A 26,781-nucleotide genomic window follows, 5' to 3' on the forward strand; every position below is an offset into this window, starting at 1 on the left:
ATCTTACAGCACACTTATGACTACAGTATTTTAGAGGTTACCAAGGAATATTAAGGTGGCAATATTTTCAGACTGCATAATCTTAAAAATGTAAGCACTGCAGACAACTCCCTTCTCCTTGGTGCCCAATTATAGATTCTCTCTGTACTGTGGCAGACAGCTGCCAACCCATCGACAGCCACATTTATTCCTTCTCATCCTTGTGTAACTCAATAGAGATATGCTGAGGTTCAGTTTTCATCTCATTTAGGGTTTTATTTTTTTTGCACTAATAATCTGTGCTGAGCTTGTTTGCACTGCGTCCAGAACATAGTGCATAAATATAAAGTACCCAATGAAAAAAATTCAGCAAATTATCAAGGGTCCTTTGAAACAAAACTAGAAAATATTCAATTAAATGTTGAAATAGGGTCAAAAGATATTTGGTAAATCATAATACCACTCCTAATAAATTATAATAATTTGTAATATCACACTCAAGGGCCTTGCATGGGATAAATACTACCAGTGGATTTTTTGTTGTTGAGAGAGACAGTACAGCTGAGGTTCTAATACACAAACCACTTCTCTTCCACCACCCCTGCCTCCTCTTATCCTTGGTGTAAAAAGCCAGTAGACTGGCAAGACTGACCCAAAACTTGGGAGATTTTTTCCAGCCCATTTTCACCCCGGTGTTGGAGGGACATAATGTAGAGAGGTCTGGCGGAAAGTGATACAGAAATAGAGAAAGGTATTGGAACTGGAACTACTATGGTGAAATTGGGCTACAGAGAGAATACAGGGAGTGGAGGGAGAGAAAATAGTCCTCAGCGGCTGTTCCAAATACATTTAATTCAAAACAATAGTTTGTTACGGTCATTAAGTACAATATAGCTTACTGGGGGTAGAAAACAGAAAGAAAACAATGATTGGTGAGACATTCTGGAATTGTAGTTAGACTTCAAACCATGGCAAATACACTCAGTACTGTGTCTGACCCCTCTTTGTCATGAAGGGATGCACCTGATCAGCAACCATGTTCAGATACGCTGTGGCGTTCAATTGTTGCTCAGTTGGTATCAAGGGACCTAATGTGTGCCAGGAAATGATTCCCCACACTAGTACACCTGCCTGTACCGTTGACACCAGGCAGGAAGGGTCCATGGACTCATGCTGCTTACGCCAAATCACGACTCTGCCATCAGCAGGACACAACAGGAACCGAGATTCGTCCAACCAGGCAATGTTTTTCCACTCCTCAAATGTCCAGTGTTGGTGATCATGTGCATTTAATTGCATAGCTGATAGGATTGGAACCTGGTGTGGTCCTCTGCTGCATTAGCCCATCTGTGACAAGGATCGCCGAATTGTGCGTTCCAAGATGCCTTTCCGCACACCACTGTTGTACTGCGACGTTATTTTTCTGTTTGTGGCCTGCCCGTCAGCATGCACGATTCTTGCCGTTCTCCTTCGACCTCTGTAATCAATGAGCTGTTTTCGCCGTCAGGATTGCCGCTGACTGGATTTTTTTTGTTTGTCTTACCATTCTCTGTAAACCCTACACACTGTCGCGTTTGAAACGCCCAGAATTTCCTGAGATACTGGATCTGGCGCCTGGCACCGACAATCATACCACTCTCAAAGCCGCTTAGGTCACTCGTTTTGCCCATTCTAATGTTCAACCGAACAGAAACTGAATGCCTCGATGCCTGCCTGTCTGCCTGCTTCATATCGCAAGCCATGGCTACGTGACTCTCTGAGAGCGATTCATTTTTGTGAATGGTGTGGTGTACCTAATAAACATGCCAGCAAGCCATCAAGAACATTTAGCTCAAACATGGGTAGCAAAGTATCATGTAGGCAATTGATTTCAAAAGCAGCCTACTTTACTGATTCTCAAGGGATGAGAAATAAATAGCCTTTTCTATTTACTGCAGTAAGCTATCATTCCATGGATATCCACCTTTCATAAAATGTACTATGTGGAAGCTCGCTAAAGCACTCTGGAGCATCGTTTTCCTCGGCATTCTCTCTTCTCTGTTAACGTGCTGTTGCTAAGAGACCAACCAGCCATCCTCATTCTCCCTCCCCACTCCCACACACTCTGAGAGTGAGCATGTTCCCTGTCACAGACCCCTCCTCATCTGATGTTCCACACTGTAAACTCATGAAGTGTGGAGAAAAGGGGGTTGGGGTAGAAGGGGTCCCTACACAACCTCATTGTGCTCTTCATCACAACCCCCAATTCCTATCTGGTGCACTTTGTAAAAAAAACACATCTCCATACAGGATTTCATAAGAAATGGGTTTTTTTTTTGGTGGGAGAGAAATCTGGCATTTTCTATAACATTATTTATTCAAAGAGTGATTTGCATTGTTTTCTCTAAAGAAAATTCAGGAAACAAAAGAGAACAATTAGTAATGGCGTCTTTTTGTAGAAACAAACTCTGCCACGGCTCGTTGGACAAAGCCAATAGGGAAATTTAGTTTTTGAAAATAAGATCTGTGGTAAACACAGGTTTAGGAGATCTTATACGTTGTGTTCTAATAGATCATCTTCATCAGCTAATGTCACTTTTTTTGAATTTTAAAGCATTACTGTAATTTTTAAAAAGCACATAAAGGCTTCATTATTCATAAAAGTATAAGGTCTCCTCAGACATTTTTTCAGCATTAATTCCACAACCTTATTCTTTCCCCCATTGGAATGGCTAAATGAACCAGTGACTCATTTCTGGTTCTTAGGTCTACAAGCTGGCAAGCTTTATTGTCACTAAGAGAGCCCTCTCTAGTTGGCCTAGCATACGGTACACATTCGACATCCAATATCGTCAAACACCAAAAAAATACATCTTCTGTATTATTCATGTGTACGTGTGTTGTGCCATTGGCTCTCCATGAGGTTTTGACACTCATGCACGTCAGTGGCACATAGGGAGGATCCAAGGCTATTCCGGTGCACATGGAGTTAGGTCAACAGCTTTTGTAAAAACCTGATGGCTGTAATTTAAATGGCAAATAACTAGAAAGAATACCTAACTGTAATAAATAAATTAACTGGATAATTTGTACAGACCAAAAAATGTACTGAATGTTAAATATGTATGCCGATTGACAAATGAAAGTGATTAAGGCATTTTCTTTTAATGTCATTTGAAACCGCTATTTGGTTCAGTGTCTTTCTCTTCCATTGCCCATCTGTAACCATCACACAACCTAAGTCCTCCTGGTTAGATAATGGATTTAATTGCATATTTATGACTGGCATAGGCAAACTTAAGCTGCCATTGATCACATGGGAAGTGAGTACATTAATCATTTATCATGAGACCTATCGGGGTTTCAAAATACTCTTATCCTCACACATCCTTCTATGCTTTTCCTTTAGAAGCCTAATGTTGGGAGTCTGCAGTCTGCCATCATAAATACTATAAACTCAACCAGTTTCCGTATACAGTTAGAGGAAAAATACAGGCCAGTTTATTAGACCCTTGGAGCCATTTGGTGTGTGTATTAACAGTAAACACTACTTAGGTTACAGCATGTTTGCAAGAGTTGAGAAGCAAACATGCGCCTCCAAAAATATAATCTCAAGCTCTGCAGGGGAGTTTTTGTTGATGTTTGTACACGGAGCCATTCATTTGTACCTCAAATGAATTCAAAGCCTGAAAAAAAAAATGGCAGAGTGTGGAATGAAAGGCTCATATAAAATGTATTTGCTAGTGTGTTGAGTCATTTAAAACAAGAGCAGCAGGAGAGAAAGGAGAGAGAAAGAGAAAGAGAGAGAGATGGAGCAAGGGAGGGATGATTAAAGTTATTTTATCAGTTCAATGGACGAGCATTCTGCTGTGCTTTGAACCACTTTTTCAATCCCTGTGCCAGACACCCCTCCTCTCCAGCTCACAGTCAGAGCCGAGCAGGAGATGTTGAGGCTGAAAGTAAATTGGGACTGTGCGCTGTCTAACTCCTCCGGGCTTGCTAAGCTCAGCACTCACTCCAAAGCATCCTGCCACGGCTTACAGCAGTAACACAACCACATTTAGTTTGCCATCATTTTAAAATATCGTCACATTTTGTGTCCAATCTACGAAGCGTTCACATTCCTTTCTCTAAAAATAGCTCAAGTGGAGGAACATAAGGTAGATAGTTATACAAGCCCATTTAACTTGTAGATGCTGCACATGAAAAAAGGGACAACAATTGTATTTGGTGCAATGTTTTCTTTTTACTGTCCGTTCTTCTAGGTCTAAATAGTTCTGTATGGGTACAGTACTTGACTTGTTTCCCCTTTTGTTTTTGCTGCCTCCCCCATAACCCATCACCGAATGTGAGACCAATTATCAGGTTGATGATCCCAACAGTGCGACTTACCTGGAAACCTACGGAAAGGTTTCAACATTTGGAAGATGAGGCAGACATTTTTCAGTATATTTCTGGATGCTTGGATGTATGGATTATTTTTTTGGTTTGGTTTATTCATGTCTGACACCCATTTGTGTGTGTGTGGTATGCATTCAATATATTACCTTACTTATTGTGCTTATCTTTTAGTAGAAAAGTCACTAGTTTGATTGGAGGTGTAGGGGAAGCAGCAAAATCTGTCCAAATGGTAAGGAATTCTATACTGTAAAGGAAACAGTTGGTTTTAAGATATTAAATAAATAATATATATATACTGTACATGAGATTCAGATGCCCCCTAGTGGAAGGAACACACACACACACACATATATATATATATATATATATATATATATCGTATTTACAGTGAGCTTTTATTGAGCAAATATGAACGCAGCTAGATACAGTACAGCAATAGTAAAGATTCCGAATTCTAATAAATAGGGGAAACATGGGATATGAAATCACATTAACATTAGCCATACAACCAACCCCAAAAAACAATGAGTACTGATTGTCTTACAATCACCCAAAATAATATCACTCGTATTTCATATGTCACAACGATTCATCGATATGTATGCTATGATGCTGGTAAAATTGTCTCGCGCATCTACAGTGCTGGTCATAAAAAAAGCTAGCTAGCTCATGGATGCAAACAATGTTCTTCCCCAAAAACATAGCAACACGACATAATCTGTTTCAGTAGCTATAGTTAGCTATCTATATAGCTAGGTGTCATCTAAAATAACCCTAATTTATAAAACAGTTCTTTGACTAATGTTGGTCTGACCCATCTATGTGAAGCTAGCCACAATAAGGATTAGCAACAATAGTGGATTTTGCAGTTAGCCTTCAAAATAAAAGTATGGCATAGTTTAGTTAAATGTATTAATTTGACCATTTAAAAAAAAAACAAGCACACATACAACTTAAAAGCTATACATGAACATTAATAAAAATCATTGAGGATAACACACAATAAAGTCTGGGACTTATTTCCATTGTGGTCCTCTTGACACAAGATGGATAGACAAGATCGAACAGTGTGGCAGTGAAATAATAAAACAAAAACATAGAAGAACATTATCTCATCATTCCAGTTACATCATATGGGTTATTCATATGGGCACAGAAGACATCAAACACATTTGTACTTTATTCTTAAATCTGCCCAGAGAGGACGTTGTTTTTATAGGCAGAGGCAACACATTCCATTCTGAGGCTCCAGTATACAAGAAAGTACCTTTCCCAGCATTACTCCTGAACCTGTATAAGCACATATCAGAAACACCTGATCTGGTGCTGTGATTGTGTACATCCCTAACATGAGCAAAGTAATCACTTAGATATCTGGGCGCAGGACCATAAATACTCCTGTAAACCAAACCTAGTCTAATCTGGGACACCCTAGCCTCAACAGGCAGCCAGTTTAGTTCCTGAAAGCAGCTCCTGCCTATGTGAGTGTGTGGACTCACCTTCAATACTACCCTGATCAGCTTATTCTGGGCTATCTGGAGCTTCCCCTTCATACATTTAGATAAGCCCCCAAACCAGGGAGTACTAACATAGTCAAAATGGCATTGAATGAGAGCAGTAGCTAGCACTTTCATGGAGTCCTTATCAAGCAGCTTGGACTTTCTAGACAAAAATGTAGTCCTGGCATTAACCTTCCCTAGCACCTTATTGGCCATGCTCACACCTCCCAAGCTTCCATCAAGGATACATCCCAAGTAGCTAACAGAGGTTTTAGTAGTCAGCACCTCACCCCCTAACTCCTCTGATTTCAGACGACCTACACAATTAAGGTCTGGATCCAAAAATAATGCAAGTGCAGAGATAGCTTACTATCTCCAAGCTATTTGCTAATGTTAGTAAGCTCTGTGCTAAGCATGCTCTCCAACATAGTTTTACTTTTGTGAGACACCAGAAGTGTAGAGTCATCTGCATAAAGAAAAAGACGGCAAGAACAAGCATCTTTCATATCGTTAATATACAATCAAGACAGCAGAGGCCCAAGCACGCTCCCCTGCGGAACACCACAACTCATTGGTTTTGCCTGAGACAGTGAACCATTAACCTCTACTACTTGCTCCCTTCCTGATAAATAGGACTTTACCCAGCCTAGAGGGATACTGCTTAACCCCAGTGCCTCCAGTTTGGAGATAAGGAGACAGTGATTAACTGTATCAAAGACCTTCTGTAGGTCAAGCAGTACCATTCCACAGAAATTTCCCTCATCAATCTCTTTCCTGATTAAGTCAGTCAAGTAAAGTAGACATGAATCAGTGGAGTATGTTTTTCTAAAACCCGACTGAAAATCATACATTAGACCCTGTTAGTTAACATATTCATACATTTGCTCATGCTCAATTCCTCCCATGATCTTTGATGTTACACAGAGGTTAGATACAGGCCTATAATTCCCAGGGTCAGACTTTATCCCCTTCTTATACAGAGGTATAACTTTAGCTTGTTTCATGTCCCTGGGAAAGGTGCCTTCTTCAAGAGAGAGATTAACGATATACGTAATACAAGGACCACTTTGCTCAGCAGAATCTATTAGAAACCTTGCAGGAATATTATCCAGGCCTGTGGCTTTGGAGCATTTAAGCTCTGCCAGCATACTGACTATTTTTGATGTTGCTACCTTTATAAAATAAGAAGGGTTTGGCTGAACCCTCAACTCTACATAATACTTGACTTGGTTGCTTCCAAACAAACCAGAACTGGTGGGCAGCTTGCTAACCAGCTTGCTGGCAACAGAAGTAAAAAAAAAAAAGAAGAGTTGAATTCATTGGCAATCTCTGCTTTTTCATGTACCATCTCCCCTTTGATGTTCAGTCCAGTACTGTTTAGTTTATTTTTGGTAGTACTACTACAGCCTAGTTCCTTAAATAATTTCCAAAGCTTTTTAGGCTCATTTTTGTTTTCAATTATTTTCTCAGCAAAGTAACCCCTCTTAGCTTCTACCATCCTCCTCTGTGCTACATTTCTGTGACGTTTATATAGGACAAAATCAGGCTGCTCTTGAGAGTTCTTGCATTTTTTAAAGGCCTTAAACCTTGCTTGGTTAGATTCTAGAATCTCATGATTAAACCAAGGGCTAGATCTCTGCTTTACCTAAATGGGAGCCATCACATTCACCACATCAAGGAATCTACATTTAAATACTTCCCAGGCACTACCCCTACACTATCTAGCACAGGTGACCAGTCAATTTTACCCACTTCCCTCCTAAACTTTTCTACACAGTATTTTTTGAGTCCTTTGATTCTAACGGTTTTGTGACCCTTAAATATATCTTTAAAAATCCTCCTTGTGACGGGAGCACGTGATTCCGTGGAGCTGAGCAGACGTTGACAAACCGAGCTCTTCAAAGTTATTATATTATTGTTGAAATAATATTCTAACATCAGCTGATAAATTTTGAAGTACCTACCTTCCCAAAGAGCCATGGACCTCCGACCGAGAAGCAAGAAGGACGACCAAAACGTTGTTGATTCCAAGATAACGATAACGCTACAGCTAGCAAGATTAGCATTAGCCCTCATAACTCAGACGACAGTTCCAGACTGTTGCTCTCGGCAGGCTCACAATGCTGGCTACTCTCCTCTGGAAAATGTAGGATGGTAACAAAGGTCTTTCCCTGAAAATTGACAAGAAATCGGCTGAACTCCATTATTCCATTGACGACCTGAAATCCTCCATGAATGATCTCCTTTTGAGAACAACTGAGGCCGAGTTGCGCATTAGCACAGTTGACCATCACTCGACATGACCAGGTTCTGATACAACTGCAGAAGGACAATGCCTTCCTCAAAAACAAGGTAGACCAGATGGAGAACCAGAGCAGACGTAGTAACATCCGTGTGGTGGGATTGAAAGAGGACAGCGAGGGCCGTGACCCGGTCCGTTTCTTCACTCAATGGATCCCGGAGGTCCTAGGCATAATCAACTTCACCAAGCCGCTGGAAATCGAACGTGCCCACAGAACATCAGCGCCGAAACCCCGGCCAGATGAGCCCCCACGAGCCGTCCTGATCAGGTTCCTCCGTTTCCAAGACAGAGAGAAGATACTGCAACTCACAAGAGCCAAAGGGGACATCACCATCGATTGCAAGAGGGTCAGCCTTTTCCCGGATATGAGCGAGGATCTTGCCAGAGGTCGCAAGCAGTTCAGACCTGCCGCCAAAGCACTGAAGGAGAAGAACATCACCAGCTACCTCATCCACCCTGCGCGGATGAAAGTTCAGTACAAAGGCCGAAACCATCTCTTCAACACACCGGGAGAAGTGTTCACTTTTCTCAAAGAACTGAACCGCGTCTGAACCAGGATGGTATCTCTGGGGGATAAGATGCAGTTTGTTTGTTTTCTCTTATCTGGGCTGTCCTGTGACTTAACTGCTGATATCTTCCTGGAATTTGGATCCGTTTACCCCGCTATCCGGTCGCTATAATTGATTTGTACATTTTCAACTAACCGTTTTTTTTTCCCGAGGTGAGTTCTATTACATTTACAGGAGAGTATATTTTGGTTTAGTCAATATCCACTGGGCGAAGCAAATTAGTGGGCTTAGGCCCACTGCTTCCCCCGTATTTATGTTTCTCCTCTCCTGAAAAGAGACTCAAGCAGCCCTTTGCCGTGGGCAGTAAATATTCAGCCATAAATGTCTATTCACAACGTTTGTTTTCATCTTAGAGAGCAGGTTTTAGTTTACGCCAAGGTTTAGCCAGTAAGAGCAAGATGGAAAGTGAGCAGCAACGTATCGCTACAAGTGTATTCATGTTTGATTGTTGGGATTGTTGTTTTAGTCTGTCAATCGGGGTGGGTGGGATTTCTCTATAATTTTTTTCTATGTTTATTGTAGTTTCCTTCCTAAAGAGACACATAGGTCACTTCTGTGTTCAAACTAAAGTTGAAACATTTCCTGACTATTTACATATGAGAGATTTGCATTCGGTTACATATTTGAAACCCAACCCTATGCTTAATCCACTAAAATATGTCACATTCAACGTAAAAGGTCTTAACAGCCCGATTAAAAGGAAAAGTCTATACATACCTTAAGAAATTAAAGGCTGACATTGTGTTTTTACAAGAAACACATCTTACAGCCAGTGAACACAAGAAATTGAAGAGGGAATGGGTAGGACAAGTTTTTGCGTCCTCTTTTAACTCCAAAGCAAGAGGAACTGCAATTTTGATAAGTAGACATCCCCTTCTCCGTCAACAACACCATCTCTGATCCCTCGGGCAGGTTTGTTTTGGTGCAGGGGCATATGTTTTCAGAGTCTTGGACCCTGTTGAATATTTATGCTCCTAATTTCGATGACCATATGTTTATACAGAATGTCTTCCTTCAGGTCGCTCAAGCACCACCAGGATGGCTACTGGTTGGAGGAGACTTTAATTTTTGTTTAGATACAGTTCTTGATAGGTCCTCTGATAAACTCTCACTTCTTACCAAAGCCGGCAAGATCACCATGTCATTCATGAAATATCTCAATTTACTAGACATCTGGAGACAGATGCACCCACAGGATAGGGAGTACTCTTTTTATTCACACCCACACAAGACACACACACGCATAGATAACTTTTTACTATCGACCCAACTGTTTCATAGAGTGTTAGATATCGAGTATCTCCCCAGATTGCTTGGCGACCATTCTCCTCTAGTATTATCAATCTCCATTCTTACCAAGGTAAATGGAGCATATAGATGGAGGCTAAATTCTACACTCCTAAAGCAACCTGAATTGTGCATTCACCAAAGAGCAGATCAATATTTTTTACTTTGACAAACAAACCCTTCGCTCCTGACAGTTTCATTCTTTGGGACACATTGAAGGCCTATCTGAGGGGACATATAATTTTCTATACTAAAGGGTTGAAGAGAAAACACGGTGCGGAACTGAGTGCCCTTGAATCTGAAATCTCTGAGCTAGAGAAAACCTACCAAAGAGTCCCGACTAAAGATCTATACAGGCTTTTGGTAAATAAAAAAACTAAATATAATATTCTGAACACATTTCAAGCTGAGAGGGCCATCACTAAATCAAAACAGCCTTATTACGAGCTTGGAGAGAAAGCTCACAAAGTATTGGCATGGCAACTGAAAGCAGAGGAAAGTAAGGGGATAATTAATGCTATAGAAACTCTTACTAATGAGATATCTTTTGACCCTACTGAAATGTATAATACTTTTAAGAAATACTATAAAGACCTCTACACTTCCCAATCAAGCGGTGATCTATCAGAGATCGACTCCTTTCTCTCCTCTCTCAACCTCCCATGCCTGTTAGAGGAAGACCGAGAGCGCCTGAGTGAACACTTGTTGGAGGCCATTAAATCCCTACCTTCTAATAAATCTCCTGGGGAGGATGGCTTCCCTCCAGAGTTCTATAAAGAATTTAGGGAGCTGTTGGTCACCTACCAGGGGAAGACGACTGCTTTCCAGAGTCTCTCTCTCAAGCAGTGATTACTGTAATCCACAAGAAAGGGAAAAACACGCTAAAGTGCGCTATAGACCAATCTCTCTCCTTAACACGGATTGTAAACTGGTCACCAAGATGCTATCTAAGAGACTGGAGTCATGTCTTCCCCTGTTGGTCAACCCAGATCAGACTGGCTTCATAATTAATAGATTGTCCTCCAATAATCTCAGAAGGTCCGTTGATATAATTCACCTTGCTAACAAAAACAAAATACCTAGTGTCGCAGTCTCCCTCGACGCTGAAGAGGCCTTTGATAGGGTTGAACGGCTATACCTCTTTCGCGTCTTGGAAAAGTTTGGTTTAGGTACCGTGTTTGTAAATTTGATAAAATCCCTCTACACATCTCCTAAAGCTAGGATTGCTAACAAAGGGATTACTTCCTCCTCTTAACCTCTCTATAGGGGGAACAGACAAGGTTGCCCAATTAGCCCCCACCTCTTTGCCCTCGCCATTGAACCGTTGGCTGCGGCTATTAGAACGTGCTCTGACATACATGGCTTTGAGGTGGGCCCCCATACCCATAAGTTATCACTCTTTGCGGACAACCTTATCTTATTTCTAACAAACCCAGAACACTCCCTCTCTCACTTGCAGATCCTACTACAGTGTTATAGTTCTTTCTCTGGATATAAGGTAAATTTTGATAAAAGTGAAATGTTACCATTGTCATCATACCATCAAGCTTAAGTTTCCTTTTAGATGTTCGCCTATGGGCTTCACATATTTGGGCATAATGGTGGATGGTAATCTGAACAACCTCTATGAATTCAATCTGTCCAGTTTGTTGCAAAAGGTGGAGGGTGACCTTTGTAAATGGATGGACTTTCCTCCCACTCTACTGGGTAGAATAAATGTAATTAAAATGAATGTCCTGCCCAGATGTCTATATTTGTTTCAATCTCTCCCCATCCCTGTTCCCGCAGCATTCTTTTGCTCTCTAGACAAGCTGACCAGACGGTTTATCTGGTATGGCAAAACCCCTAGGTTAGGCCTGGATAAACTGACCCTTGATTACGGTCAAGGGGGCTTAAACCTCCTCAATTTTAGAATGTACTACTGGGCTGCACAGTCTAGGTTTCTGGTTCAGAGGTTTGACAATGGTCTCTCTCCCTCATGGTTGAACATTGAAAAGCTTGAGGTAAATGATGGGGCAGAATTGTTTCACAAATGGGACAGAAAATCTATAAAAACCATCACAGACAACCCTTAAATCATACATTCTGTCCTGGCATGGTGCAAACTGCCTGAGCTGTTCAGACGAGGGGGATTCCTTTCCCCTAAAACCCCTTTATGGAACAATAGATTGATCCCTATGTTTTTCCAGAATAGTAACTTTAGACCATGGTCTGATAAGGGGATCACTCTTCTGGAACATTGTGAGGAGGGAGTTCTTACATCTTTTGATCAGCTGAAACAGAAATACCACTTGCCTAACAGGGACTTCTTTAGCTACCTACAACTACGAAACTTTCTTAGGGTGACTCAAGGGACAATGGAACCTACCTAAGATGTCACCTATTGAACAACTCTGCCACGCCGACCAACCACTGTTCAAGACCATTTCCCGTGTTTACGATGCTCTTATGTCAGGATTAACACTGCCTGAGCTAGATAAACCCATATTTAGATGTGAAAAAGATCTGGGTATTGATCTTGATGAGGATCTATGGAGTGACCTATGCAGGGATGGTGTTACATCCACATTGAACTCCAGATACAGACTGATCCAGTTTAATTTCCTCCATCAGCTCTATATCACCCTATCTAGACTGCACAACCCTGATATCTCCTCCCTATGTTTTAGATGTGGCTCAGATGAAGGAACATTCCTCCATTCCACTTGGCAGTGTTCAAAACTACACGGTTTCTGGCAGGGGGTATGCGATACCATATCCTCAATTCACCGGGTTGCATTCCCTTTAGACCCGGAGGTCTGTCTACTGGGTAACTTTAACTCCAATCTTAGGCAAAGCCATACTATAAAGCTAACAGAAATATTTCTAGCGATTGCCAAGAAATGTATTGCCTTGAAATGGAAATCGGAATCCTCCCTGCCAGTTGCAATATGGCTATCGGAAGTTAATAGTTGTATCCCACTGGAGAAAATCACTTACTGCTTGAGGAATAAGTTAAAGACATTTTACAGAATTTGGCAACCTTGACTATATAGAGAATCTCCCCCACATCACATTGATTGAATCTCGATATAATCCTTATATAACGTTTCACACGTAATGTAGTTTATGGCAGGTGACCATATAATCCAATGTCTCATTATTATTATTTTTTATTTTACTCTTTATTATGACTTATTTGTGTTTGTATATATAATTATTTATTTTTTGTTATGCTCGTCTGTTAGTCACTTTGTCCTATTGTTGTCTCATATCTTTTCACTTTTGTTTTGAATGTTCTTCATTGGAAAATGCAAAAATAAAATATTTGAAAAATAAATCCTCCTTGTGCAAAATGTAATAAAATGATTACTGATTCCAGAGACTATTACTCCACTCTGCGACACCAATATTAAGTCAATTGTATAATTTGCATAATTATATTATTTGTATTCATTTGCATCACTGTCAATGACATCCTTTTATTTTGAAAGCAAACCGCAAATTCCACCATTGTGCCTAATCCTTATTGTGGCTAGCTTCACAACAGCTGATCCTAACTGTTATAGGTATATTTCTATTTTGTACCGTTTATCAAAAGTGTTGGGGAAAAACTTGTCAATAATCAACTGACTGGCTATCTTGATGTCTATAGTATTCTCTCTGGCAGGGCCTCGAGTGTCACAGGGCTCTAAGGCACTGCAACGCAGTGCTAGCTGTGCCACTAGAGATCCTGGTTCGAGTCCAGGCTCTGTCGCAACCGGCCATGACCAGGAGACCCATGGGGCGGTGCACAATTGGCCCAGCATAGTCCGGGTTAGGGGAGGGTTTGACCGGAAGAGATGTTCTTGTCCCATTGCGCACTAGCAACTCCTGTGGTGGGCGGGGCACAATCCACGCTGACATGGTTGGCAGGTGTACAGTGTTTTCTCCGACACATTGGTGAGGCTGGCTTCCGGGTTAAGCGGGCGTTGTGTCAAAAAAGCAGTGCAGCTTGGCTGGGTTGTGTTTCGGAGGACGCATGGCTCTCAACCTTGACCTCTCTCGAGTCTGTACGAGAGTTACAGCGATGGGACAAGACTGTAATTACCAATAGGATACCATGAAATTGGGGTAAAATAATGAATAAAAAAGTAGTGTCTCTGGTATGCAATCTGGTTTCTGCTCAGGTTATGGACAACCTTAAAGGTCCTCAAGGATGTCATGTTGCCCTTCATTCTAAACAATGTGGTGCTGCTATTTTTATAGATTTTTGCCAAAGTTTTTGATACAGTGGGCTGGCTAAGAAGTATTGGTGTCTCTGAGGGGTCTTTGGCCTGGTTTGCTAACTACCTCTCTCAAAGAGTGCAGTGTATAAAGTCAGAAAATCTGCTGTCTCAGCCACTGCCTGTCACCAAGGGAGAACCCCAAGGCTCGATCCTAGACCCCACGCTCTTCTTAATTTACATCAACAACATAGCTCAGGCAGTAGGAAGCGCTCTCATCCATTTATATGCAGATTATACTTCTACTCAGCTGTCCCCTCCCCAGATTTGGAGTTAAACGCTCAACAAAGCTCTCTACCCTTAACCCTGTTCTGAAAACATCCAAAACAAAAGGTCATGTGGTTTGGTAAGAAGAATGCTAGTCTCCCCACAGGTGTGATTACTACCGCTGAGGGTTTAGAGCTTGAGGTAGTCACGTCATACAAGTACTTGGGAGTATGGCTAGACAGTACACTGTCTTTCTCTCAGCACATATCAAAGCAGCAGGCTAAAGTTAAATCTAGACTTGGTTTCCTCTATCGTAAATCGCTCCTATTTCACCCCAGCTGCCAAACTAACCCTGATTCAGATGACCATCCTACCAATGCTAGATTACGGACAGAATTTATAGATCGGTAGGTAAAGGTGCTCTCAAGCGGGTAGATGTTCTTTACCATTCGGCCATCAGATTTGCCACTAATGCTCCTTATAGGACACATCACTGCACTCTATACTCCACTGTAAATTGGTCATCTCTGTATACCCGTCGCAAGACCCACTGGTTGATGCTTATAAAACCCTCTCGGGCCTCACCCCCCCCCCCAAAAAGTAAATGTACATATCCAATCAGTCCAATGTTGAACAAAAAAATAACATTGTAAAAAGTCATATCATTAAAAGCATAGTGTAGGTACTGAGTACTACCGTAGCATCGTCCTTCGAGAAAGAGCAGTTTGGCGCTTATCTGATGTAGGAAAAACCTGCAGGTGAAGTGATGAGCAGGATCTCTTCTGCTGTTATACACAGATGCCGCAAAGTAGGAATATATGATCTATTTAAGCTTAATTCGAGATATGGATCACGTGATACTGAGATGATAAAAAAATAAGTAAAACGTGAGACTGTGATGGTTCCTTGGAATCTAGGTAGATAACCACTCAGCGGTTAAAACATCTGGTAAGGTGCAGGCTACTGTAGCCTCCCAAGACAGGTGATAGAAAACAATTATGGATAGCCAAACCTGGGTCAAATACAATTGTCAAATACTTTAAAATATTGGTCTTTGTCTGAGAATTTGTTTTTGCCCTGAAGAATAGATCCAATGGAATAGTACCAAAATTGCAAACGCCAAGCTAAATTAGTTGCACCTCAAATAAATGTCCTTGACCCAGGTCTCTGGGGTTATCACACATTTGTCAACGCCATAATCCAGAGTTCATTTAATATAAATAGTTATTTCACCAAATAAAATAGTATTTGTATATACCAATGAATGTTTTGGTTGTGGGATAAATGTAGAAAAAACAAAAATACTGATTTATGATTTAGATATCAAAATCAAATCAAATGTATTTATATAGCCCTTCGTACATCAGTTGATATCTGAAAGTGCTGTACAGAAACCCAGCCTAAAACCCCAAACAGCAAGCAATGCAGGTGTAGAAGCAAGGTGGCTAGGAAAAACTCCCTAGAAAGGAAAATCTAGGAAGAAACCGAGAGGAACCAGGCTGTGGGGTGGCCAGTCCTCTTCTGGCTGTGCCGGGTGGAGATTATAACAGAACATGGCCAAGATGTTCAAATGTTCATAAATTACCAGCATGGTCAAATAATAATCATCACAGGCAGAACAGTTGAAAATGGAGCAGCAGCACGGCCAGGTGGACTGGGGACAGCAAGGAGTCATGTCAGGTAGTCCTGAGGCATGGTCTTAGGGCTCAGGTCCTCCGAGAGAGAGAAAGAAAGAGAGAATGAGAGAATTAGAGAGAGCATTCTTAAATTCACACAGGACACCGGATAGGACAGGAGAAGTACTCCAGATATAACAAACTGACTCTAGCCCCCCCGACACAAACTACTGCAGCATAAATACTGGAGGCTGAGACAGGAGGGGTCAGGAGACACTGTGGCCCCATCCGATGACACCCCCGGACAGGGCCAAACAGGAAGGATATAACCCCACCCACTTTGCCAAAGCACAGCCCCCACACCACTAGAGGGATATCTTCAACCACCAACTTACCATCCTGAGACAAGGCCGAGTATAGCCCACAAAGATCTCCGCCACGGCACAACACCAACGGGGGGCGCCAACCCAGACAGGAAGATCACATCAGTGACTCAACCCACTCATCCCTCCTAGGGACAGTATGAAAGAGCCCTAGTAAGCCAGTGACTCAGCCCCTGTAATAGGGTTAGAGGCAGAGAATCCCAGTGGAAAGAGGGGAACCGGCCAGGCACAGACAGCATGGGCGGTTCGTTGCTCCAGAGCCTTTCCGTTCACCTTCCCACTCCTGGGCCAGACTACACTCAATCATATGACCCACTGAAGAGATGAGTCTTCAATAAAGACTTAAAGGTTGAGACCGAGTTTGTGTCTCTCACATGGGTAGGCAGACCATTCCATAAAAATGGAGCTCTATAGGAGAAAGCCCTGCCTCCAGCTGTTTGCTTAGAAATTCTAGGAACAATTAGGAGGCCTGCGTCTTGTGACCGTAGCGTACGTGTAGGTATGTACGGCAGGACCCAATCAGAGAGAGAGGTAGGAGCAAGCCCATGTAATGCTTTGTAGGTTAGCAGTGAAACCTTGAAATCAGCCCTTGCCTTGACAGGAAGCCAGTGTAGGGAGGCTAGCACTGGAGTAATATGATCAAAATTTTGGGTTCTAGTCAGGATTCTAGCAGCCGTATTTAGCACTAGCTGAAGTTTATGTAGTGCTTTATCCGTGTAGCCGGAAAGTAGAGCATTGCAGTAGTCTAACCTAGAAGTGACAAAGGCACGGATTAATTTTTCTGCATCATTTTTGGACAGAAAGTTTCTGATTTTTGCAATGTTACGTAGATGGAAAAAAGCTGTCCTTGAAATGGTCTTGATATGTTCTTCAAAAGAGAGATCAGGGTCCAGAGTAACGCAGAGGTCCTTCACAGTTTTATTTTAGACGACTGTACAACCATTAAGACTGATTGTCAGATTCAAAAGATCTTTGTTTCTTGGGACCTAGAACAAGCATCTGTTTTGTCAGAGTTTAAAAGTAGAAAGTTTGCAGCCATCCACTTCCTTCCTTCCACACATGCTTCTAGCGAGGGCAATTTTGGGGCTTCACCATGTTTCATTGAAATGTACAGCTGTGTGTCATCCACATAGCAGTGAAAGTTAACATTATGTTTTCAAATGACATCCCCAAGAGGTAAAATATATAGTGAAAACAATAGTGGCCCTAAAACGGAACCTTGAGGAACACCAAAATGTACAGTTGATTTGTCAGAGGACAAACCATTCACAGAGACAAACTGATATTTCCGACAGATAAGATCCAAACCAGGCCAGACTTGTCCGTGTAGACCAATTTGGGTTTCCAATCTCTCCAAAAGAATGTGGTGATCGATGGTATCAAAAGCAGCACTAAGGTCTAGGAGCACGAGGACAGATGCAGAGCCTTGGTCTGATGCCATTAAAAGGTCATTTACCACCTTCACAAGTGCAGTCTCAGTGCTATGATGGGGTCTAAAACCAGACTGAAGCATTTCGTATACATTGTATAAAGATAAATCGTTTTGAATTGCCTGACACTATAATCAACACTCATCTCAGACTTGAACATGTGCAGCCAAAAGTCTGCAGACATGCTCCCCCCCCAAAACAAAATAATTTTTCTAAATTGCCATGTATACCAAACATTAATACCTTCCTTTGCCCTCAGAAGAGTCTCAATTCAAATCGGGATATGGACTCTACAAGGGGTCGAAAGCATTCCACAGGGATGCTGGCCAAAGTTGACTCCAATGCTTCCCACAGTTGTGTCAAGATGGCTTGATGTCCTTTGGGTGGAGGACCATTCTTGATACACACGAGAAACTGTTGAGCGTGAGAACTGCAATGCGGTTGGGTTTGACACAACCGGTGCGCCTGGCACCTACTACCATACCTCGTACAAAATCAAACATCGTTGTCTTGCCCATTCACCCTCAATGGCACATACACAATCCAGGTCTCAATTGTCTCAAGGCTTAAAAATCCTTCTTTAACCCGTCTCCTCCCCTTCATCTACACTGAGTGGATTTAACATCAGTAAGTTACATCAATAAGGGATCATATCTTTCACCTGGATTCACCTGGTCCGTGTAGATGTGTAATGAGAAATTGATATTTATTTCATTTCACTTTTTATATTCAATCTCCAGACAGATGGTTGTTGGGTTCACAACTCATTTCCAAGCACAAGAATCCATTCAACAATACTACTTGATTAAAAAGTGAAAATAATTCAGCTGGTGGATTGGGATCGGATTTTAAATGGTTTATTTCTGAATTGTACATAGATTAGCTTGTTGCTTGTTAGTAAGTTTAATGTCAAACCATGTTCACAGTGAGCTCACAGCAGTGGAGACAGACATGTTTACATTGCCCTCAAAACAGTCTCATAGCTGTACACACCTGCATCACTTCTTCCCACAGGTTTAAATAAACGTATACAAGTCTTAGTCTCCCTGGTTTAGTTGGTTTAGTTCATATGCAAAAAAATATTAAAAATGATTTAAACAAGAAAAATAAATTAAAATGCTAATAAAAGTCTAACTGGAGGTAAAAATTTGCGATACGGAATTACTCTCATATCCCTCATGTCACACAAGTATGGCTATTTGACAGAGAAAAAGCAAGCACATCGAACCAATGTGGGTTTGAATGCATTGTAACCTTAATCTAACGATCCCAAACATACATATAATATTGATAAGGGTATCTACGTACTTTTACATACTAAACATTAGGGAAAATTAACATGTGAAGTACACAACATATTGTAAAGAAACCGCGAGTAACAGGTGAAAAACTGTGCATACCATCTCATCTTAATAAATACTTGAATTGTGCCTCGAGTGAAAGCTAGTGAAATGTCAAAAGTTGATGCACAACTGAAGCGTGAGATCGTTTCTGCATCCTTGCAGAGGCACCCTCTCGTGATCATTTAACTTGCTGTGTACGAACGATCCTGTCCTCCAGGGGTCGCTCATATTGTCACCCAGCCTAAACCACTGCCGAATGCTGCCAGTCACATGACAGAGGAAAGCTCTGCAAACATCCTTCCCTGGTATCCTTTGCAAAAGGCACTACTGTACTGGTTATTTCTCTCACAGAGGATAAGTTCCACGGGATAATGACCTCCATTCTTGTTATTAATCCTCTAGTAGTTAAGGAAACAGTTTCACATTTGGACTGTATTCCAGTTTCATTATTCTTGAAATTAAGAGCAACAGCTGTCTCAACAAATACAACAAGCACATCCAGTCTTCTGGGGGACTGTCTGCACTGGTGTTGCTGTCAGTAATTCTCATGACGTCTGTACTCTGTGGTACCATTGGCTGCATTTTTTTGGAGGGGGCCCAGGAAGGGGGCGGGTCATCAGGATGTGACGACCTGGACGTAGTTAGCAGGGTAAAGGCCCACATCTCCGTTGGCCAGCTGCCCTTTGCACCAGCCCTGCTCGTCCTCCTCGCCCATCTTCATTAGCTCTTCACCTGAGTGATGAGAGAGCAGAAAGCACAGGGGAACATGCTTAATAATAACAACTTGCACTGTTTCATCCAGTCCCATGCATATCTGGAATTTCCCACTGACACCACCTGCTGGGAGTGTGAAACACCTTCTCAGTGCAATTACATGCACCATAATTCATCCATATTAATGTAATGTACTGGACTTCTGAATCTCAGCTTTGTTACAGGGACCACCTCAAGGCGGCAACATAATTACCGGTGTACATCATGTTCTCACCACATCCAAAAGAAATTACTTAATTATCGACTATATCACCTCTTAGTTTAGTCCGAGGTGTTCTTCTAGAAAGCAAAAGCTTAGTGTGCGAAGGCTTATTTCTTCTCCAAAGGATTGTTAACCTCTACCCAGTCTCAAATCATTTGGCCTTTTGTGATCCTCAAGACTGGAACCAAAGTAGACCAAAAGCAAGGCCACAGTGTTAAAGTAAGGTCTTCTAAGATCTCTCTACATGGGCACTTCAACTTCTATCATCCAATATCCTCTCCAAATCCAAGGGTACACGACCCCCCCCCTCCCTCTGTGTAGACATCTAGGAGATCCCCCCCAGAAAAGGACATTAGCTCGCAGTTAGACTGGGCTCTAATGGGGGCTCAGGCTGGTTAAGCTCCACTGGGAGGGAGACTTGAGTGTGACCCCACCAATCAGAGGGGCCAAGCACTGCCTTAACGACAGCTTTATTTTCACTAGCATAACAAGGGGGGGTCGTCGTGATCATGGGAATTAACTGCTAATCAAAATAACAGACAACGTTACCCTGTGCCTTTTAGCTGGCAGGAATCATCTAGGATAAACAAGTACATTTTGTGAAGTCTCGACAAATGACGTGGTTCAGTTCAAGGTAATTCATAGACATTTCAAAAACCATAATCGTCATGACTATCAATTGCAACACTTACCTGCAGTGTTGGGTTTAAAAATGAGTATCATTTGATAATCATTTTGCTTGACACACCCTTTATTGCATTCTTATTATATACACATCCATTTTCAATGTTACTCATCCTAATTCTCGACGTTAATCTTCAACCAAAGCTGTAAATACAATGTTTCAAACAGGATATCCTATGGAAATTATATCAAGGACATATAGGACATATATATAGGAAATAAATCAAACCAAAGGGAACCAAGGCTGATCCTATGCAATACATATCATTTCCATCAAAATACAAATGATATTGCTGTATTCAAATCTGATGCTCATGTGTAAATCACACTTGTATTAATTCTCCCACTGTTTGTCCTTCAATTTTCAACATGTTTCGACCAAATTAACAAATTATTATTATTATTTCCCCAAACAAATGGTGAATTAATATCTACGCCACTGGTTTAGCAAGACAAAGTGAGCTGTGGCTGCCTTGCAGACATTGGTCCTTGTGTCTGTGTTGATGTCCAGTGACATTAATAGGCATTAGTAGAGATTAATACCTGCTTTAAAGCTCAGCTCATCCGCCTCCTGCCCAGTGTAATCATACAACGCTCTAACTCGTACACCTTCTACCTTCTCCTCTTCCTTCTCTAACCCATTAGCGGCGATGACCTTTTTGGGGATGTCTTCGTCAGACCAGTCTGATGAGTAGTCTTTCACCCCTCTGTTGACAGGAAAGGGGGGGGGGGGGGGGGGGGGGGGGGGGGCAGAGGGTTAGTATAACAAATCTATTACTTTGTGTAGTCCTACAAGGATGGTATGAAGAAAACAATGAATGTGTCATTTTCTCTTCCAAACTATACATTGGAGGCTGCAACCAGAAATCAAACAAAATGTCTTGTAACGCAGGGCCATGTATTCTCATTATATCACTGTAGCAATAACTTTAACCAACATAGGGTGGTAGCGACCACAGGTCCCCGCCCCCCAACAAGTTTGATCAAAGGCAACACATTAAATCAATATACCTTCATTTGATCTCCGTGCTCACACGCCAAGTTAGAGCGACACTAAGAACATCTGTGACTGGTGTACGTATGTTTAACTGAATACGGAGGTTCAATTCAAAACACATGAACACGGGCACAGGCACAAGGCCTCTGACTCAGCACTAGTACAAACACTAATTAGAGGCAGCAGCTCTCTGATACAGGAAGTTGGTAACCGTGGTCCCACATGGAGTTAAGAAGACAAGACAAATATAGAAGCAGAAGCCAAACAGTTTTTTCGAAAAGCTGGAATAATTGGAGTTGAAACACCTCGGAGGTATACGTCTTTGGAGCAAACCAACAGGAAGTTAACACAATAACTATGTCATCCTTTTGTTTGTTATGTTATTGAAAAAAAAAGAAGAAAACTTGGCCTCAAGTACCAATGTTAATTCTTCATTACAAAGTACTCCTCAAACATCCATTGTCCCGTGGGAACAGTGAGTCAGAACAACAAGATAACGTGCTCCACAACTATTATTCCCAGTCTTTCCTGCTCCATTCAAAAGGTTGTATTATAGAAGAGGAAAGACAACACACTAACATTGTTCAGTACCTGTCCTAAAGCTGAGAAGAACAAACGAATAGTGGTGCAGTCGGATAAAGAGTCATCTCTAGCTCTACATTTGAACAACTCATGTGGTACAGAAGCTACGGTGGTAGTGCAGGGCGGATAGGTCATGTGCAGGTCACAGAGCGCACAGTTACCTGGTGGTCTCCTGAGGGGTCTGGGGTGCCTCCTCGCTTGAAGGGACAATGTTGGTCAGGGTGACCACATCCTCCGCCCGGCTGTTCCTCCCCTTCTGGTTGGAGATGGAGCGGTTTGACTCAGGAGACCATTCCTGGACAAACATGTATTTATTTATATTTATATGTGAGACTTTAAAAAGCATGGAACTATTTTAATGTTTTCTAACTATCACTAGCTGGTAACATATCGTTTTCTCACACATACAGAGGCTTCTGAAATATCTATTGTATTCATCTGGCCTAGTCTGTTTTATTTTATCAATGCAGTCAAAAACCACACCCAAAACACCACAAAAGAACAGCCACCTCGCAGACCTGTAATCTAAAACAAATCACCATACAAATGAAAAGATGGAGAAAACAAAATACACCACAATAAAACAGTTGACTGAGGATACAGTTTCACCAGTCACATTATGATGCATCATCTTTGGGATGATACTAAATAACCAGAGGGCTTTTGAAGCCCTGTGCCTAGTGCCAGATCCACTACAGAGAGCTATGCTGCTCCCCAGCCAGGACAAAGGGGCCCCTGTGTCTGGGTGAAACCAGCGGGAATGCCAAAAGATTCCTAAGGCGACAGAGGAGAGCTGCCTCATTCTCACTCCCCTCAAGCGTCAGTGGCTTTGCCTGGAACTGTAAACCAATGCCGGTTTCCAGATCAACACGCTCCTGCGTGCCAGCCAGCTATCGCCAGCTTTAAATTGATTATGAAGTAGAGGATTTGTTTTGTGTTCACAGTAGCTGGAATTTTCCACAAAATAGAAAAATTGCCTCCTGCATGTGCACCAGAGTGAAGGTAGTGACTGAGGAGCAGTTTTAAAATGGTCAGTTTTTAGGAACCTTGAGCTGTGTGTGGGGTGGTCAGAGCAGGCATTTAGCTCAGAGAACACACTACAGTATTCCAGAACCAACTCAGGTCCACATGTCACACAAGGGCCCATTCAGTGTCATCCCAAATTGGAATTTACTAACAGTTCAAGCAAGAGCTCAATATGGCTCTATGGGGAGGATTTAATTATATGAACACCTTTTACAACATTTCTTTGGCAGATAATTTGGGGTTTCATACACTGCTCAAAAAAATAAAGGGAACACTTAAACAACACAATGTAACTCCAAGTCAATCACACTTCTGTGAAATCTAACTGTCCACTTAGGAAGCAACACTGATTGACAATAAATTTCACATGCTGTTGTGCAAATGGAATAGACAGCAGGTGGAAATTATAGGCATTTAGCAAGACACCCCCATTAAAGGAGTGGTTCTGCAGGTGGGACCACAGACCACGTCTCAGTTCCTATGCTTCCAGGCTAATGTTTTGGTCACTTTTGAATGCTGGAGGTGCTTTCACTCTAGTGGTAGCATGAGACGGAGTCTACCACCCACACAAGTGGCTCAGGTAGTGCAGCTCATCCAGGATGGCTCATCAATGCGAGATGTGGCAAGAAGGTTTGCTGTGTCTGTCAGTGTAGTGTCCAGAGCATGGAGGCGCTACCAGGAGACAGGCCAGTAGATCAGGAGATGTGGAGGAGGCCAACAACCCAGCAGCAGGACCGCTACCTCCGCCTTTTGCAAGGAGGAGCAGGAGGAGCACTGCCAGAGCCCTGCAAAATGACCTCCAGCAGGCCACAAATGTGCATGTGTCTGCTCAAACGGTCAGAAACAGACTCCATGAGGGTGGTATGAGGGCCCGACGTCCACAGGTGGGGGTTGCGCTTACAGCCCAACACCGTGCAGGACGTTTGGCATTTGCCAGAGAAAACCAAGATTGGCAAATTCGCCACTGTGCTCTTCACAGATGAAAGCAGGTTCACACTGACCACATGTGACAGACGTGACAGTCTGGAGACGCCGTGGAGAACGTTCTGCTGCCTACAACATCCTCCAGCATGACCGGTTTGGCAGTGGGTCAGTCATGGTGTGGCATTTCTTTGGGGGGCTGCACAGCCCTCCATGTGCTCGCCAGAGGTAGCCTGACTGCCATTAGGTACCGAGATGAGATCCTCAGACCCCTTGTGAGACCATATGCTGGTGCGGTTGGCCCTGGGTTCCTCCTAATGCAAGACCTCATGTGGCTGGAGTGTGGCAGCAGTTCCTGCAAGAGGAAGGCATTGATGCTATGGACTGGCCCGTCCGTTCCCCAGACCTGAATCCAATTTAGCACATCTGGGACATCATGTCTCGCTCCATCCACCAACGCCACGTTGCACCACAGACTGTCCAGGAGTTGGCGGATGCTTTAGTCCAGGTCTGGGAGGAGATTCCTCGGGAGACCATCCGCCACCTCATCAGGAGCATGCCCAGGCGTTGTAGGGAGGTCATACAGGCACGTGGAGGCCACACACACTACTGAGCCTCATTTTGACTTGTTTTAAGGACATTACATCAAAGTTGGATCAGCCTGTAGTGTGGTTTTCCACTTTAATTTTGAGTGTGACTCCAAATCTAGACCTCCATGGGTTGATAAATTTGATTTCCATTGATCATTTTTGTGTGATTTTGTTGTCAGCACATTCAACTATGTAAAGAAAAAGTATTTAATAAGAATATTTCATTCATTCAGATCTAGGATGTGTTATTTTAGTGTCCCCTTTATTTTTTTGAGTAGTGTATATACTATTTGATAATCAGTAAATACAGGCAACATATTTATTATTATAAGCTTGCAATTTGCATTGTAACTCACATTCAATCAAAGTCAATAGACAATTTGTTTACATAAAGGTTAGACAGACAATGTCCTTTACCTCAAACTGTGGCCAGTTCATGCTCATGCCAGGTCCATGGGTGTTTCTCCACCACCTCAGATCTTCGCTGTCATTGGCTGCAGTGATGGTCTGGCCCAGGTCACGGTACAGGACCTTGAATCTAAGGGACAAATTCCCTCTGTTAATCACTGGAGTCACATTACCCGCACTCAACACAATACTGTGGTCAGTGAGCAAGATGGGATCAACACGTGTACGGGATGCAAAGCGCAATTATCTAATGCGGACATCTTGGGTATAAATACACCGGATAACAGGGGTATGTGGAAAAATGAGGGCACACGTTTGAAAAAACATTTCATTATAGGGGGAAAAAAAAAAAAAAAAAAAAAAAAAAAAAAAAAAAAAAACTTTGTACCATTTTTTTTTTAAAAAGGGGAGGATATGCTGAGCTCCACAAATAAAACTAAAGTCACAGTAACATTTTTATTGGAATGTGTGACTGAGGGTGTTTTTGTTGCAGGATTGGTGGACTTTATCCAGTCGTACCCATAGATCAACTCTTACTTTACTAGGTTCGTCTCAATCTCTGGTCATACCAAGCTATAAGAATGTGGCAAAATTCCACTGAATATTTGCTCAGCCGGAAGGCCAGACCAACCATCAACAGTTCCATGGTCACCTGGCCCTTGTCTAAATAGAGTAAGGACCTGTTATGAAAGACTGGTAGTTAATGGACAACACCGGCAGTTGAACATTCCCTCCTTGTGTACACATACTGTTGAACAGAAACGTAGGCTAATTCTACAAAATAGTTGCAGTATTAGATTCCCATGCTCAAAGTTTACTGTTCAATCTTGAGCAATTTATGCAACTGTAAAACATGACTAAGGTCTCAACACCATACCTGTAAGCGGAAAAGAACACCCAGTACCCAACTCAAGACACGGAGAATTGATTTTTAAAGAAATGTATTTGTGAACCAAGATGTATGTTTGTTAACTATAACTAGATGTGTCCAGAAAACAAAAAATGATAACCTCCCCCAAGATATTTGACAGTTGACTTACAAGGGTCGAGGTACTAGGTCAGCAGAAGGTGTGAATGTCATACCCATCCTTGCTGGAGAGGTCCAAATGTTTGTGAATGTCCAGCAGGACCTCCTTGAAGAAGCACAGCCTGTTCTTCTCGGCCTCCTGGGTGATCTCAAACACCTGCTCCATGTCCTCCATGTAGCGCGGGTTGCAGCGGTTCAGCTCCTCCAAAGCCTTCTCGTAGCGCTCCTTCGCCTGGAGTTGAAAAACCAGACACACAGCCAACTATACATCTAGCTTCAGACACAGAATCGCCATCTTCACGTGCAAAAATATTATACCATTTGAAATATT

The 26,781-nt window shown here is 42.2% G+C and overlaps 1 protein-coding gene across 6 annotated transcripts in view; it reads right to left on the reverse strand.

The window, feature by feature from the left end:
* Positions 1–18,731: 18,731 nt before the first annotated feature.
* The window catches only part of LOC110506314 (protein kinase C and casein kinase II substrate protein 3), a 29,073-nt gene continuing 21,023 nt past the window's right edge, over positions 18,732–26,781 (reverse strand). For all 6 annotated transcript variants that reach the window (XM_021585842.2, XM_021585841.2, XM_036963519.1 and 3 more), the window contains 5 exons: positions 26,507–26,682; positions 25,433–25,553; positions 22,640–22,773; positions 21,443–21,606; positions 18,732–19,971 (listed from right to left, as the gene is read on the reverse strand). In XM_021585842.2, coding sequence (XP_021441517.2) covers positions 19,856–19,971; positions 21,443–21,606; positions 22,640–22,773; positions 25,433–25,553; positions 26,507–26,682 — 711 coding nt within the window. In that variant the 3' untranslated portion in view covers positions 18,732–19,855. The remainder of the gene's footprint in view (positions 19,972–21,442; positions 21,607–22,639; positions 22,774–25,432; positions 25,554–26,506; positions 26,683–26,781) is intronic.

This window comes from Oncorhynchus mykiss, chromosome 26 (assembly GCF_013265735.2).
Source record: "Oncorhynchus mykiss isolate Arlee chromosome 26, USDA_OmykA_1.1, whole genome shotgun sequence".
Taxonomy (NCBI): domain Eukaryota; kingdom Metazoa; phylum Chordata; class Actinopteri; order Salmoniformes; family Salmonidae; genus Oncorhynchus; species Oncorhynchus mykiss.